Source organism: Gopherus flavomarginatus, chromosome 4 (genome assembly GCF_025201925.1).
Source record: "Gopherus flavomarginatus isolate rGopFla2 chromosome 4, rGopFla2.mat.asm, whole genome shotgun sequence".
NCBI lineage: Eukaryota > Metazoa > Chordata > Testudines > Testudinidae > Gopherus > Gopherus flavomarginatus.
The window spans coordinates 122,099,813-122,117,504 of NC_066620.1; the positions used below are offsets into that span (position 1 = coordinate 122,099,813).

The window sequence follows — 17,692 nt, forward strand, 5'->3', positions numbered from 1 at the left end:
CTCTTCTCCTTTCTCCCACTCCTTACCAATGCAATCTGATTTATTTTCTGCCTCTACCTTCTCCCTCAGTATTATTGTCATGACAACCTGGAAATCAGCTCCTGAAAGATGTGTACTAGTAATTTGACTATATGAGCAATACAATTTGTCATATGAAATAGGAATTAATACTAAAGCTTGTCAAATACTAAAAGCCCTTCATTTTGCAAATGAAGTTCTAGCTTGGTTTGTTACAACTTGCTGCTCAGAATCTCACTTCCAGTGAAATTATGATCTGCGGTATGTGGTCATGCAGGGGCCCATGGGACCATAGAGTGCCTCCTTTCTCCCCTGTGCAAATGTATCCCTTACTCGCTTCTGTTGGTCTGCTACTTCCCCTCCAATGCAAGGGGTGGACAGTATGCACAGCCCTGACTTTGTTACCCTGTCTCTCTCTCACAGGTTGGCCAGTGCAGTTCTAGGAGAAGTAAGCCGGTATGAGGCTGGGACAGCTTGACTTGTCTTTGGAGTCCTCACTTACTCATTCTGAACAATTTGCCTTCCCTTCTGCTTCTCCCCCACCATGCCAGACTTCTTTCCTTGCACCTTGCCACATAACTAGGTGCTTATTTCAGGTACAGGGGAGATGAGAAGTGCAAATGCCAGTCCTTGCAATAGAGATGAGCTGACTGTAGATTCACCAGTCACAAGGCTGATAGAATCAGTTTCTGATTTCATGTGACTCTGTCTCTACATGCTGAGGAATGCTGGTTCAAGGACAATTTTTTGTCAACTTCATGTTATTGTCCACTAGTATAATCCTCCAGTTTTGGCATTTCAAGCACTACCGTGGGTAATGAATTTGGTTTTTTAAATAAATTCACTAGAATTTTTTTAAAATAGTTGCACCAGATTTGGCTTGCTAGGGATCCTTGATTTAGGCCTGGGAAAGAAAATCTGATCTGCTTAATAATTGTGGAGGTTAATTGATATATCTTTTAATCCAGGTATTCTATTTACAAATATTCTCTAATGCTTCAACTAACTTTGGAGGTGTGTGAAGGAATAGAATAAAAGAGAAGGTAAAATTTGTAACGGGTGCTGTGATCTAAAATGACTTTACTGGTTGTGTCTCAGTAACTGGGATTGGGAATCAAAGTGGAGAAAATTACATACATTTACCCCCTCTGCTGTTGACTGGTAGACGTCATAGGACCCTCCCCAGTCCTAATAAGGCCAGGAAGAATGTGCCAAGCATTAAGTGAGCTAAGAATAAATTTGAGCTAGGATGGGGATAAGGTTACTTTGAACTCTATATTTCATGTTTTCTGACCTCCCCTGCCCCCCCCCCAAAGAACTGTAATTATATTAGAGAAGCTGCAGGGGCTTTAAACAGTTCTTTCCAGTTCCTTTGCTTTTTGCTGCCTTTCCCTGCTCTGCTGTCCCGTTTGGATCTTGGAATTTTTATTTTTATTTATAGGGTGTGTGGTTCTCGTGCTAAAGATCCACAATGAGGCATGGCTAATTTTGTTAGAAGCTGATACTTTAGTCTGATCTTCAGGCATTGCCTTGGGAAAGGCTTAGATTGTTCTGGGGGGCCAGGACTCTACAGAGAAGACAAATTCAGAGAGGCAGCAAAAGAACAAACAGAACAGGAAAAGAGGAGGACCTCCCACCTTTTATTTCTGCATCTCCTGACTGAGTCAGTGACCCAGAAGTATTATCTAAGCTGCGGTATAACTTGACCTCTTTAGAATATCTTTTACCATCACTGCTATGGCTGAGATTACAACAGAAGGTACTGTAACTATTTTCAAATATAATTAATTGAAAACAATTTGTACTTTGACAGTGTTATTGAATCAGCATGTCAGTGTGATTTATTGCTTTTTTGGGAATAGCAGTTTTCCTCAAGGGTGGGTTTTTGTGTGAGAAGTGTTTGTCTGGCAGCTGGAGACTCCACTGCTAGTTAGTGAAGCTAGATCACCACGCACCTCTAAAAATAGCATTGGTCATGTAACCTGAGCAACCGTAGCTCAGACAGTGACCCTAAAGTGATACAAGAAGGAGAATGCATACTGAACTGGAGGTACTGGGTTTAATACCAGCAGGTCCAGTCCTGAGCTCCTTGCGCAGACAAATCTCCCATCAGCAAAATTGGCATTGAACTCTGTCAGAGTTTCACTCATGTCTGAACATCAGAAATCAGCTCTGTGGTGCTGATCCTGCATCTGGCTCAGTGGAGGCACAGGGGTACACTTGCAGGACCACAGTCTAAATTTGTAAGCTATGTTTTAATGTTAATTGAAATAAACAGTAATGATCCTGCAAGCCTTATCCAGGTAAAGCTCCCATGGAAGCGAATGAGAGCGTTGCTTGGATAACTACTCCAGAGCTAGGCCCAAAGAATGAGAAGTAATCATATAAACCACAAAACATTTATCCTAACACATGAATATTTCATGGACTTTAATATTTCCTGGCCATTCATATTTAAATACCTTTTAGATACATAACAATATTTTATCAACAACAGAGCAAGAAGGAAGCTGTTTAAAATTCCACCTTTTTTACTCAAATATTAAATATTTTTAGTGGAGTTTCATCCATTGTGGATCACTCTACTGATCATCTTCAAGTTTAATAATGACTTTTTTTTAAAAATAGGCTTTTTGACAGTCTTCTGAAAGTTTATGTTTATTTTGCTTGTGATAGTGTTTCAGTATATTAAACTTGTACTTTTCATCCTTCAATTTTAACCATTCTGTTTGAGAGGATTGACATTATTCACTATTGTTCTTGCTTGACGTTAGCAATAGCAAACATAAGGCTGATGTGAGTGAGGTGCATGTGGCTTTTTTGTTGTTGTTTTATCATCAGTGGTTGGATGAGTGTATATAATTTGCTCCTGGCAGCAAATAGTACTAAAACAGGTGACACAGTCAGACAGCTCTATCACAAATGCTGGGATTAGTTCATGTAGAAATTCTTATCCAAATTTGGTGAAAACACTGCTCATTTTGTATTTGCTATATGGAGAATTATATTTGTCCTCAGATATGTGCTGGGTAGTATCACAGGTGTTAAAGGGACTTGTATGCATGAATCTGAGGGCAGAATATGCTTAGGTCTGGTTGAGTGCTTTTAATTTGTTTTTTGTTCTTGTGGAAAGTTCCTTGCTTATGATAGATATTCCTAACTGACAATCTCTAATGCAAACTGGCTTAAAATTAATATGAAATACACAAGGCTTTTCAACAGATAGATTCTTTAGTGGTATTACACACATACATACAGCTTTTCTGTGTTGCTGAATCTGGCATCTGGTAATTGAAATGAAAAGTTCTTTTAAAAAAAATCATACCTAGTACTGTTAAGAAGACTTTAAACATCCCTATCAAACTTAAAGGCTATATTTATCCAGGGGCGGCTCTAGGGATTTTGCCACCCCAAGCACGGCAGGCAGGCTGCCTCTGGCGGCTTGCCTGTGGAGGGTCCGCTGGTCCTGTGGCTTCGGTGGACCTCCCGCAGGCAGCCGCGGGACCAGCGGACTCTCTGCAGGCATGCTTGCAGGAGGTCCATTGAAGCCGTGGGACCAGCAGACTCTCCACAGGCATGCCACCGGAGACAGCCTGCCTGCTGCCCGCGGCGCCGGCAGAGTGCCCCCAGTGGCTTGCCACCCCAAGCACGCGCTTGGCATGCTGGGGCCTGGAGCCACCCCTGCATTTATCTGTAATAATGTGTATCTTTTGGCCCGGTGTAAGGCAGTGGCAGCTTCAGATGGTAGTGGACTTCAATTCCACAGCAGACTGATCTTCAGAGGATAGGTTGCTGATAGGGCTGTGGAAGCCATCTTCTCCTTGTGTGTGGAGGTGGGTTGTACTATTACTGATCATCTGATTTTTTTATAGCTGGTTCATTAGGTGATATAAAGTTTTAATCCATGGCAGCATATTGTATTTTGAATTTGAGGGTATAATTAAGTTTCATGGTGGAGCATCTCTCCTGAGTTGTTACTGTTGCAAATGAAGGAGCTTGCAAGTGCAACAAAATCTTACAACTTGCCATTGCATGAACTGCTAGTGACTTCCTGTCCTTAATAGTATTAAACTTACTGTTCCTTTTATCTTTGTTATACTGACAGTCCCGCATCATCCAGGCTATCAGTCAGAATTTGCCTCATGGAATATCATACATAAATGTTAGACAGCATTGCATGGCAACCAGAGAGTGTGGAACAATATGTTCTATGACTGAAGAGGAGGCCTTAACGCTATCTTTGCCATTTTGCCTGCTGAACTAAGGAAAGGTTCTCTAGATCTGGTGGGCTGGGGTCATGTCATCTTGATGCAAATATCTACACATCTTTTTTGTGACACTCCATTTCAAGATAATGCCCTTCTTAGCATTAATTATGAAGGATGTTTAGGGCATGATTCATCACTACATCACTTCAGTTGTACCCCAGAAATGTAATGCTGTTGAAATTAATTGGAATTAAAGATGGAATAACACTGTAAAGATCCAGTCCTATAATAACGTCTAGCACCAGGCCCTACATATACTACCTGGGATGACATTTTAGCTCAATTAAAAAGTTGCATGGCAAGATCACGGCAACAAAACATAATTGGATTAAAAAAATGAGAAAATGAGTTACTGTCTTCACAGGGTGTCTACATAAACCCTTAGAAAACTTGCATATATATGCTAAATATCTAGTACTCTAGTCTAATGAATGCTTATGAAATGAATCCAAAGGATTAAACTGGGTCTTCTCACATTCCTAATAACATTTATCTACAATATTAGAAACAGAAATGCACTTTATTAAATCTATTATTTAGCAATAAGTAGCATTGCTAGGTATGATTCAAAGTTCAGTACGAACATTAACTATTTCATCCTCACAACACAGCTGTGCGCTTGGTAAACCTTACATTTCCAAATGGGCAAATATACTGAATGTTTAGGGGCTCATTTGTGAGCCAGCATGTTCAGGGAAATAATAAAGGGAACTGTACTCTGGTGTGCTGGCTACTGTGGCATGAAAAGTCATAAAATGAGAGGGAGAGAAACTGCCACCGGCTTGCTCCCTACGTCCCCAGATGGTTAAAGAATGAAAAGAGCCTTTGTTCTGGTCTTGCAATGTACTGGCTAGCACAGCTGATCCAACACAGAGGGGAAGTAGTCTATACCAGGGGTAGGCATGCCACAGAGCTAGGAAGAAACCGGATCTGAACTGTCTCTCTGAGGATATGTCTGCACTTGCAGTTGGAGATGTAATTCCCAGCTTGAGGAGACATACTCACACTAGCTCTGATCTAGCTAACACACTAAAAATAGAGTGTAACTGTGGCGGCTGAGGCACTAGCTGCCCCGGTATGTACCTGTTTGAGACAGGGCCAGTGCAAGGATGTTCCACCTTGCACCCCCTCCACCCTGAGGCCCCCTCCTGCGGCAGCTCCCCCCCTCTGCCCTGAGATGCCCCCCTTGCAGCAGCTCCACCATGAGGCACCCCCACATCCCAGCTCCGTGAACGAGCACCCCGAGCATGCTGTCGCTGCTTCACTTCTCCTGCCTCCCAGGCTTGCGGCGCCTAAGCTGATTGGCGCCACAAGCCTGGAAGGCAGGAGAAGTGAAGCAGCTCACCTCTGCCCCCGGCATGCTCAGGGAGGAGGCGTGGCAGGGGTGAGCTGGGGCGGGGAGTTCCCCTGAGTACTGCCCCCTCCTTACTTGTTGCAGGAGGCCCTCCCTGCGCTCCCCTGCCCCAGCTCCCTCCGCCTAAATGCCAGTGGGGACTAGGGCTGCTGAAGATCCGGCTGCTGCAGTCGCTGCCAAAGAAAATGGCGCCCCCTAAATCCCAGTGCCCTAGGCGACCATCTAGGTCACTGAAATGGTTGCACTGGCCCTGGTCTGAGACGCCAGATGCACAAATGCTCAATCATAGTTCAATCTCTAGTTGCTCCTGGTAGCTATGGATCTATACATTGCCCGTTAGTCAGGACAGATTGCAATGAGCCAGTTTAGCCTTAAGTGATTTAGTAGAGGTTTCACAGCTTATCTGTGACAAAATCAGGATTAGTTCCTGGATTTTTGTCCTGTGCTTAGTTCTGTAGACAAGTAAGAAAAGTTATATAGTCATAAAGCATTTGAAAAGTCACGTTTAACAAGGTTTGAACACTTTAAAAATAATGTAGGTCATCACAGTCATACATGAGAAATAACATGAAGGGCTGGAGTATAGAGTCATAGAGATGTACAGCACATGCTTTGGGTGTGCTTACGCCAGAAGCTACATGTAACCTTCAATAGCCCAGAAGTTCACATACAGGATAATCAAATGACTGCTCACTCAGAAGTGTTAAAGGCATAAAAAACATTTCTAAATGTCCTCAGTTCAAACAAACAAGTTTAACAATGTTTTATAACATGAAAAATGGCTTCCTTATTTGTTTGGCTAAGATCACAAGAAGCACAGTTAGGAAAGTAACTCAGATACTCTCCTGAAGGTCTGTTTTTTTCTCTAAATTATCCTAAATTCTCAATTACTGAGGGACAATCTTCACTTATTGATATATTTTGCTTTCTGCCACCAATTCTCTGTATAACTTTTTTCATGTGCAATGTACCCGAATGCATGGATGCTAAATATCTAAATTGTATTCTTAAATTCTTTCACCTAAATTTGGGTTATTGCTGTTTATGCACTATATGTATCTTATGACTTTAAAAAGAAACTTTGTTTCTGTGGATAATCTAAGCACTATACCCAGATGTACAGACATTTTTTTCTCAATCTATGTATGATATAATTTTTTTAACATTAGCTTTAATAAATTTTCAACTTACCTGATATATCCTTAATCAGGAAGCAAATGGCATATCCTGCCCTTGCAAAGGGATGAAGCAGATATTCCTGTGTCTGCCTAATCAGATTGTAACATGTATATTACTGAATAATATATTGGGCCTGATTCTGATACCCACCTGAATCTGCTCCCTTTTTGTGAAGGAACAATTAACTTCCTTCCAAGCACCTAATAATGCTTACAAACTAATTGTAGCTGCGAACTTGAATCTGCATTTTGTGGACAGACAGACACACATATGACAATGTATCCACATCTGGCCTAGTGTTTTCAAATTTTATATTTTAGTTTAAAATTAATGGAAAATCCTTAGAGTTCTTAGAGCTCTTTAGATCCTAAAGCTTTCCATATTCTGTCTATATACCAGCAATATATTTATGCACTGTAAAATGCACTGTAAAATTAGCCTTACTGTTAAATTCAGAGTAGTACAATTCTAGCCCTGATATAACATGAATTCGAATATAACATGGTAAAGCAGTGCTTCGGGGCAGAGGGGGGCAGGGCTGCACACTCCAGTGGACTGAAGAAAGTTCGATATAACACGATTTCACCTATAACACGGCAAGATTTTTTGGCTCCCGAGGACAACGTTATATCGAGGTAGAAGTGTAATCAAAAATAACTAGCTTTTAAAAAAAATTCCTTTCCGCAAATGTTAAAAGCTAAAAACTTTATCCAACCCTACATCTACCCTTTCTGGGTAGAAACATAGTGAGGATGTATCCACCTTGTTTTTTAAGGCATTGCCTTACACTAAGGACACTAAAAAAAAGTTCCACCACCAACTGGCTGTAGATACTCCCAGGTGCCAGCATTACTTTAAATACAGTAGGTGAATATGTTCAAAAGCACCTAAGTGACTCCAGAACCTGAAACCATGTCTACATTAGGAGCACGTTATAGGTGTAGAAATACCAATATACTATCCCTACAAAACAGGGCTTTGGAGCTGTGCTCTGGCTCTGCTCCAGCTCCAGGCAAAAACCTGCAGCCCCACTGCTCCAGAGCTGCTCTGCGCTCCAGGTCCAGGCTCCACTCCAAAGCCCTGCTACAAAATGCTTCTACTGTGGATGCAGCTTTACCAGCAAAGTTATATTTTGTACTGGTGTAGTAAAACTCCTCCTGCCTCCTTTAGTAAAAGTGGGGTCGCCTGCTGGCATGGTTATATCAGTTAGGAATCACACTTTTTATTTGCATCTGAAGAAGTGTGTTTTTTTTTTTTACCCACAAAAGCTTATGCCCAAATAAATCTGTTAGTCTTTAAGGTGCCACTGGACTCCTTGTTGTTTTTGTGGTTACAGACTAACACAGCTACTCCCGATAAGTAACGTAGGTGATTTTGAATGTTTTACCTTAGGAGCTGAGGAGACTCATTGAAAGTCAGTGGAACATAGTGCATAGCTCTTTTAAAAACCCCACTAGGTGTCTACCGGAATCTTTTGGTGCTTAAATACCTTTAAGCATTTGTCCATTAGGCATTTTTTCAAAATGATTACCTATAGCCCCTAGCATAAACAGGTTTGAGACTGAAGCTGACCCATACTGCTTTAGTGACAACGTTGAGAGCTAAAACCTGAACTTCACTCTGGGAAAGTGAAAAAATCAGTTCTCTTTTAAAGCAGGTTTCATAACACAGGGCTGGCTTCAGTCCAGGTTGCATCAAAGTCAGGGAAACCAGAGTTGCTCTAGCTGAGGCAGGTCAGCTGCTTACAGAGGGGAAAAAAGCTGTCTCTTTCTCTTTGAGGCTAATGTTGCCTAGTTTCTGCTCTATTTAAGCAGATTGAACAAGTGGACAATGTTCGCTTTATCAGCTAAATGCTTTTTAAGCACTCCAGGTTAAGTCCTGGCCCCAATGAAAGTAAAGGCAAACTTCCATGGACCTCAGTAGGACCAGAATTTCACTCCTACTTTATATTTTGTTTGTTCATTGTTGTTCTATGATTAAAACTCATGGTCTAAATACAGAAAGTTAATTGCTAGGAAATAGTCATAGTTTTTCTGACTATTTAGAAGGGTTTCTAAATAACTTTTATTTAGAAACCCTTCACCCTGCTGACATCCCGGTGGAGATGTTCTGAGGATTTCATGGTTTGATAAGTTCAAGTAGCATAAAATACATGATCAAATGGTAAAACCAAAAAGTAGCATCATTAGAGAAGTGTATGAAGGTGGGCCAGATCTGTGATTCAGAGGTGTCTCCAGCAGTCTTTTAAAACTGAGGAGGATGCAGAAATGGATGAGCAACATCAGTGGTTCCATGCCCTAAAGACTTTAGAATAATGAGCTCTTTGGTGTTTTACTAATTTGAAATCAATTAAAAAGTCCGGCCAACAAAATCTAACAGCAGAGAACAAGCCTAAAGTTCTTTATCCTTTTTTAGTTGTTGTTGGCTTTACATTGACCTGTCAAAGTGGTAGCAGAGAACATGAAGTGAGTACGCAGATATGAACTGTGGAGTCATGTGCATCTAAAGACTTAGCTGGAAACTATCATCAGTCAGTTATATTCTTCCTTTGTTTTATCCCACATTCATGGTCCTTGACCTGCTCTAAATATTTGTATTAGGGATCATGATTATTTCAAGATTATGTATTCACTCATTAGGCAAGGTAGGATGAATCAGTAAATGTTTGCACTCAGTAACTTGTGTCAGTGTATTCATTCACATTTGTGCAGGTTTAACAACCCCCCCCCCCCTTTTATGCATGTGTTCATCTAAGGGTACGTCTCACTACCCACCAGATTGGCGGGTAGCGATCGATCTATCAGGGATCGATTTATCGCATGTAGTGTAGACACAGTAAATTGATCCCCGATCGCTCTCCCTTCCACTGCTGAACTCCAGCTCAGTGAGAGGCAGAAGCAAAGTCAACTGGGGAGCGGCGGCCATCGATCCCACACTGCGAGGATGTGAAGTAAGTGATTCTAAGTCGATCTAAGATATGTCGACTTCAGCTACGTTATTCTCGTAGCTGAAGTTATGTATCTTAGATCGATCACCCCCTAGTGTAGACCAGGCCTTAGGGTGGTATTTGATCTAAGGATGTAACAGAAGTTACATGCAAGCATCAGCAGAACTAGAACGTAATGTCCGATTATGTCCTAAATTTGTTCTGGACACTGAGACAAATCCTCAGCCAACCAGTATAGCTTCATGGTAATCGGTGGAGGTAGAAGGATTTACACTAGTGGAAGGTCTGGCCCTATATTTTTCCTTTTCTTCTGATCTCTTTTATAGAAGATTCTCCTATTTTTTCCTCTGTAATCTAGAGCCGCCATCCAAGATTTGACAGGGAGTAGTGCAACTCCCTAAACAGACGAAAGACCACAGCTCCATATTGTAAGTAGAGTGATTATCAAGGAAATATGGTTGGGCAAGTGGTAGTCAATTGAATAATTCTTCAAACTCATTAAAAACTCTGAGAAATAGAGGTGAGCTAACACAAGGAGTGAGACCTTTCTCTGTGGGGCAAGGGAAGGCTGATGTACTCATTCATTGGGTAGATCTACACAGCAGTTGGGAGGGCTGTTTTTAGCATGCTGTCTTAAGTGGACCTGGCACATGTATGTCTACCCATCATAAGAATTACATAGCCTTTGTCTACATCAAACTGTCTAATCTGGTAAAACCCATTTAGGGCCAAATTCAGCCCCGGCACAGCTCCATTCAAGTGGAGTTGCTTGGGTTTACAACTGGTGCTGGATTTGGCCCTTAGAAACTAGGTTACAGGAAGTCTCTTGTACTCTTGTTTTAACCCTGCAACTGGGTCAGGCAATGAAAGAATTAGCCCTAATTCAGTTCTGTGGTTTGCCTTTGTGAAGTCAGCTCTAGAGCTCAGTATGAGTTTGTCTCTAGACTTAAAGTTCCATTTAGTGCTACTCCAACCCATATTCCAAAAAAAAAAAAAAAAGAGAGAGAGAATATAAATTAATGGAAATGTAGACAAACTCTTTATCTGGAGAAGCCTCTGCTTTCTATCTTCAAAGACAGTTTAAAGAAATCCTTTGCATATGTGTAATGAATGAAGACTGGGTACTCCCTGCACATGCGTGTGTTCTCTCAACATCAAAAGTATCCCCATACCTTTGCCTGGAGTCAAATTGTCAAAGGCACAATGAATCTATGCCTTTGTTGGATCCTTTGGTATGTAAATGAAAAATCTTTCCTATATCCCACTACATAGGCTTAAGCTGTGGTTTTCTATGCACTTCTGAACAGCTGAGTCTCATTTCAATCCTTGCTAATAGTTATGTTGATTGTGAGAAACCTATCATAATGTTTTCTGATAAATATTCCATTCTTGTTTTCTAGATTTAATTTTATATCTATTTATATATCAAGTTACGGTGCTCATATGGCCTGTAATTTGTTTTACATATAGGACTCAGTTTTGCCATTAGGTTGACCTGTCATTTGCACCTACAGCTGCTATGCAAGCATATCTGAAGGCAGAATGGGATATAAAGCTGTAGATTTAACAATATAACTAGTAATTTAAAAGACCACATATATGATACAATGTGAGCATAGGTTACATACCTTTGGTAAGTCAAATGGTATGTTTAAAACTGCAACCATAGCACTACATTAACATACATATTAACATATCATAGACTCATAGACTTTAGGGTCAGAAGGGACCAATGTGATCACCTAGTCTGACCTCCTGCACAAAGCAGGCCACAGAACCCTACCCATCCACTTCTATAACAAACCCCTAACCTATGTCCGAGTTATTGAAGTCTTCAAATTGTGGTTTGAAGACCTCAAGCTGCAGAGAATCCACCAGCAAGTGACCCATGCCCCATGCTGCAGAGGAAGGCAAAAAACATCCAGGGCCTCTGCCAATCTGCCCTGGAGGAAAATTCCTTCCCGACCCCAAATATGGCGATCAGCTAAACCCTGAGCATGTGTGCAAGACTCACCAGCCAGCACTCAGGAAAGAATTCTCTGCAGTAACTCAGATCCCATCCCATCCAACATCCCACCACTGACCTCTGGGCATACTTATCTGCTGATAATCAAAGATCAATTGCCAAAGTTAAGCTATCCTATCATATCATCCCTTCCATAAACTTATCAAGCTTAGTCTTAAAGCCAGATATGTCTTTTGCCCCCACTACTCCCCTTGGAAAGCTGTTCCAGAACTTCACTCCTCTAATGGTTAGAAAAAAGTGAAAGTAAAAAAAACATGCTCCTCTTAGAGAGATTTTGTGTACTTCACAATAGCAGCCAAAATGTGTATAACTATGGATTTCTACAGTGCAAAGGCAAAGCCACACCTACGCAACATCACTCATGCATTTTACTGTTTATGTAGTTTTGTCTTTTAAATAGTATTGTAATCCTAATCCAAGTGGAAATTTCCTAAAGTGATGTTTTGATAGACCATTATGCCTCAGTTTACACTACCTGCTGAGGGCCAGTGGAGAAGTACTCTTTTGTTGGTTGAGATCTTCTTGTAAGGAGAGAGTAATCTTAATATAGAATTTCTGTAAACCTAGTATAGGTTTTTGTAGCAAAAGGTATTCATGAGCCAAATTCAGGAATTCTTTGTTTTGTGGCCTAGGTGGAATATACTAACACCACAAAAGCATTATTTTTATGGACTTGTCCTGCCTACTGTGACCCTGCAACCAGATCCCAAAACAGACACAATCTATGTGAGATAGGTGCTTGCTGGCTCAAGGTCCATAAGCATATATGCTAAAATGTACCTTTTACACCAGACCTCACCAGGTGTCTTTCACCTTTCAGAGTGTTACACCTTTCAGAGTGTTAGCTGCAGTATGAAAAATATAGACTTTTAAGCAGCCTGAAGTTAGACACCACATTATGGTCTACTTGACCATCTCTTTCAGCAAGGATTTATGGGGATGAGGTGATATGATTTTAATCCTAAATGTGAGAGCTACTGGCTAACTGATTGCTATAGACATTGTATGCCACTCATATATACTGCAAAGGTGGCAATATACTGTGCTAGGGCCAAAGATGTAATAAATGACAAGCATAATTTTTCAAGAAATCATTTCCTACCTGAGTAAACATGTAAAAGGGCATAAAGCAAAAGAATTTTTATATTTTATTTTATTTCATAATCTTTTCTGTGCTTGAAGTGAAAAAGATTCCTTTCTTTTTTTTTTCTCCATACATTAGTTTGTTGTTGAATTGCTCAGGAAACCGAGGCAGCCGCTGTGATTATTTTTGTTTTCTTTTAGAGAGCAGAGAAGTTTGCTAAAAAGGGTATGTTTATAAATGTAGGACTAGGAAGATTTTGCAAACAACTATTTTAAAAACAAAAAACAATTGAGTCAAATAGGGCCTCTATTGACTTAGAAAATCCTGGTAAGAAAAGAACTACAAATAAGTCAGACCTTACTTCAGGAAAACATCTGTATTTTGGAAGGGCACTTAAAATATGCTTAACTCTAAGCACATACTGCCAATAGGGACTAAGTTTTTAAGTGCTTTCCTTACTCCGGCCCTAAATGAGCACCAGATTTTTAGCCAAACTAAATTCAGGCTAAGAAAATATATGATTTTCTTCTGATGATATTTTTAAAGATAATTTTAGTTTTAATGAACAAAGAAGTGATGTGGATTAGTTTTTTTTCTTATTAAATTGGAAAAAAAAGTTTCCTTGTAAATTACATTTGCCATACTTTATTTATCCATCTTGTGTAGGTTAATGCATCTCACGCTGAGAAGTGCTGAAGGCATGTGCATATAAAGATATAAACAGTCTAACTGATTCAGTTAATTGCACTTCTCCATTTCCACCCACTCATCTGCATTCTATATTCAATTAAAAAAAATAAGTAGAAATAACATTGCGTGGCAGAAATTGCCAAGAGTACAAAAACTACTCGATCTATTTCAAAATTATTAATATATATTATTTGTATTATGTTGGTGCCCAGAGTCCAGAACTCAGTTGTGGTGGGCACTGCACAGATATATAACAAAGACAGGCTCTGCCCTAAAGAGCTTTAAATGTTTTCAACTTGTTAATAAATACCACACTTCAGAGATCCTAAAACAGGCCCTGGCCATATAGGGCATCATAATCAATAACTATGGCAGTACTAACAGAACTAAACTTCACTCTGAGTATTTATTCAAAATTTTGCACAAATTTACTTTAACTGTGTTTGCATCCCTCTTGTATTTATTTTTTTCCCTCAGTATTCTAATGAATAAACTGTATACATGCATACTCTTGGGAAAGGTGGGTTTTAAGCCTGAATATTCTGTGACAGCAAACTTTGAATTGCAGAACTAGCTCATAGTGCAAATTGTAAATTTTAACTTTTATAATTGAATCTGATATTTGTGATTTGAGCTGTCGCTAGTTTTATATATGTTGTGTTACTCTTACTGTCTGCTGATTAGATGATTTTGCATACATCATCCAAACAAAGACAATATCATGTGACATGTAACTAACTAGTAATGCACAATTTTTAAATATTCATAATGAACTGTTCTGGATGATGAGGAGAGCAAAAGATCCTTTCAAGAAATGTACATATAGCTTTTGTAAGTGATTAAGTTTGAGAATTTTGCTATTTTTGAACAGAGGCAAAATTCCTCAAATTTTTATTGATGGTTTCTCAGCTGCAAACAAAATGCTGCTATGTTGGGGTACATCAGAATCCTCAAAGATGTAGAGTCAGGCTCATTCAAATTCCATTGTGATTTGTTTTTGCCCACCCAAGTGTTCAAATATCATGGGGGAGCCCTCCCTTCCCCCAAATAATGAAATTAGCTTAAAATTTTTTGTATTTTAACAAATAATGAATTCTGGGTCTTGTCTTTTGCCCTCTCCTCCTACCTGGTGTTTGAGCCTATAAAGTTCATATTTTCAACTTTTATGCAACAGTGAGGCCTAGAAACTTACTGTGAAAGCTGAGCTGCTCATATAGCCACAAAACTCCAGGGTCTGAGTCTTTAACAAAAATAATAATATATGACAATATTTGTTAGTCCTGATAAAATGACATGACTTGGCAGAACTGCTGTTAATAACCACTTTATTACTTATGAACTTCAAAAGATTTAGACATGTGTCCTATCAACTTCCTGGGTCTAGCTCCTGTTCTCACTGAAATCAAAGGGAGTTTTGTTTTATTTCAATGGAAGCATAAACTGACCCTCAGTGTCTAAACCACAGGAGACCAGGCTTTTATCAGTTTCCACTGCTCCCTGATTTCAGCAGACCTGGAAATATAATGAGAAGAGATTGCATGTGAATTCAAGCACAGGGATGTGGTTTCAGTTCCTGAGGATTTATGCTAACTGTAAATCAACCCACCTAGAAAGCTGCAGGTAACATCTGCTGGATCAGATCCTAATAATAAAAACCCTGCCACTAACAATAAAAATAATAGTTTCATGTATTTGTCAGTCCTGCCACTGGGAAGTCAATCCTTCGAGCAGAAGGAAAGTGTGCATGTATTGTTATCACCAGGTGCTTCAGTTCCAGTAGTTAATGTCATTTTTACTTCAATCTTAAATCTCAGAAATCTCTATATCCTAATGCAATCACTTTGTTCTTCCTGCTGCACCAAGATCTTCCTGAAATGCTCTTTTGTTCATCTTTAATTAGAATTTAGAAACTTTGGCCCTGATCCTGCAAATAATTAACCAGTGGGATTACTCGTGTGCTTATAGTTGAGGATATGCCTAAATTTTTACAGGATTAAAACCTAAAACTTCTTTCATGCTGAGCCCTGTTGTTCATAGACATAACAGTTTTGTATGACATCTGCAATCTAAGGTAACCTGTGTTGCCCTGTAAAATAGAACCACCATAGATATATGAAAGGCATAATTTCAGCTTTAATTGCAAATTTTCCTGGGACTGAATCATCATCTGTTTTCCAATTATTCCATATTTGACCTTAGCCACTTAAATCTGCTCTTTACATTTTCATCATATTATTTTAATTTTCTTTTCTCAGTATCTAGGCAAATTCACAATGAAAACACAAGTTTGCTTATTAATACATGCAAACAATGTAATACTTCCTTACCCCAAATGCTCTTTCTCTCCCTTAAAAAAGCTGGAGACAGACAAGATAGGACTTGCAGCTTGCCCTGAAGATAGATGTACTTGAGTTCCACTGAGTAATTCCAGAGTCACACGAGTTTCAGTGGGAAAAAAAAATCCTGTGCAATTTCAGTGATGTCTATGGCATGATCCAGGAGAATTTATTTGTTTAGCTAACAAGAAGTAACTTAAAGTGTAAACTGTACTGATGCTGCTGCAATCTAGTGTGGTTGGTTTTAATTCTCAGCCTCTGCAGTTGGCCCTTGTCTGTACATGAATGAAACTGATCCCTGGTCTACACTGGGGGTGGGTGGGGCGGAGAGCGATCCAAGTTATGCAACTTCAGCTACGTGAATAACGTAGCTGAAGTCGATGTATCTAGATCTACTTACTATGGTGTCTTCACTGCGATAAGTTGATGGCTGAAGCTCTCCCATCGACTCCGTCTGCCCTTTTCACCCTGGTGGAGTACCGGAGTGGACAGGAGAGCACTCAGTGGTTGATTTATCAATTTACAGCATTACCCGCTGTCCGTCAATCCAGTGGGTAATATAGACAAGCCCTGAGAGTTAACAGGATGGGAGCCACTGCCTACTAACTTAGAAGAAATGTGGCATCTATAAATTTTGTGTCGAGTTTAACCTTTCTAGCATGCATCCTGTTTCCAGTTCTACAGATATGCTGCTGGTTACTACTAGCAGTAGTCTTAATGCCGAGAGTTTGAAATGAGTCAGTGGGGATATATCTTGCCCTATGATCTTTGGGGCATTAAAAAATCAGTGTTCATGTCACATGCATTTCAGTAATGGCAGTGTGAAAGCACAAGAAAAGTTTGTCTTCTCCAGCAAAGTTATTTTTGGAAGGTTAATAAAAAAAATTATTCCTTTCTGAGCCATTAGGTGGCTTTTTTGTTCAAAAATATTACAATTAATTGTTTTTAATGTCTTGGCTTTGATTACTAAGAACTTGGATTTGGACTGATTGGCAGTTCTTCAATGATAGCTAGAACAAGTGTTCCAGTTTCTCTAATGACCACTGTGTGGAACATAAACCTAAGATGTGTTTTTGCAAACATATTGATAGGAAGAGGCCACTAAATTATGTTTTTTTCAATAATATTGTATAGGAAGTCAGATGAACAAATATCATTTTTCTCCCATTGTGGTAAAAATACATGTGAAGACACTGACAGAGAATGTAACAACTTTTAGCTGTTGGGAACTGCTTTATATGTGGCTCAAATTTCTTTGATAGTAAATTGTATCCATCTAGATGTTTGAAAATCACTTTGTGAAATGTATTGATTCTCATTCAAGTTCCTATGGACAGGTGTCCACATCTCAAACCATGAATTGGCTAACTTGTCTGCAATCTCAGCTGGCAGAACAAGGGCCAAATGGATGTAGAAACTGAATTTATCCTCTCATCCTTGGAAACACTGCTTCTGTAGTCATAGTTAAGCACATTTAAGAGGAAGCATGGGGAAGGTTGCACTGTCACTGACACAGAAGACTTCAGTCTAATGTGCTTTCAATTTTGTACCTTTCATTCTGAATTCAGTTTAAATAAAATACTAGTACATTTTTATGTACTCTTAATTTACACCTAAGTTCTAAAAATGGACAGAGATTAGAATATATCTTAAACATTTTAAAGACTTTAATCAATAACTTATTATTTTATGGATGTTAACATATGATATGATCAAATTAAAAAAAAACAAAACAGAAATACCCTGCTAAGTCATGGGATAAGAGAAGTTACAGATTCACAGCTCGCTCA

At 39.5% G+C, this 17,692-nt stretch overlaps 1 protein-coding gene across 2 annotated transcripts in view; it reads left to right on the plus strand.

The window, feature by feature from the left end:
• Positions 1–1,322: 1,322 nt before the first annotated feature.
• TRDN (triadin) overlaps positions 1,323–17,692 on the plus strand; it is a 118,848-nt gene continuing 102,478 nt past the window's right edge. For both annotated transcript variants that reach the window (XM_050949840.1, XM_050949841.1), the window contains exon 1: positions 1,323–1,777. In XM_050949840.1, the coding sequence (XP_050805797.1) occupies positions 1,756–1,777 (22 nt within the window). In that variant the 5' untranslated portion in view covers positions 1,323–1,755. The remainder of the gene's footprint in view (positions 1,778–17,692) is intronic.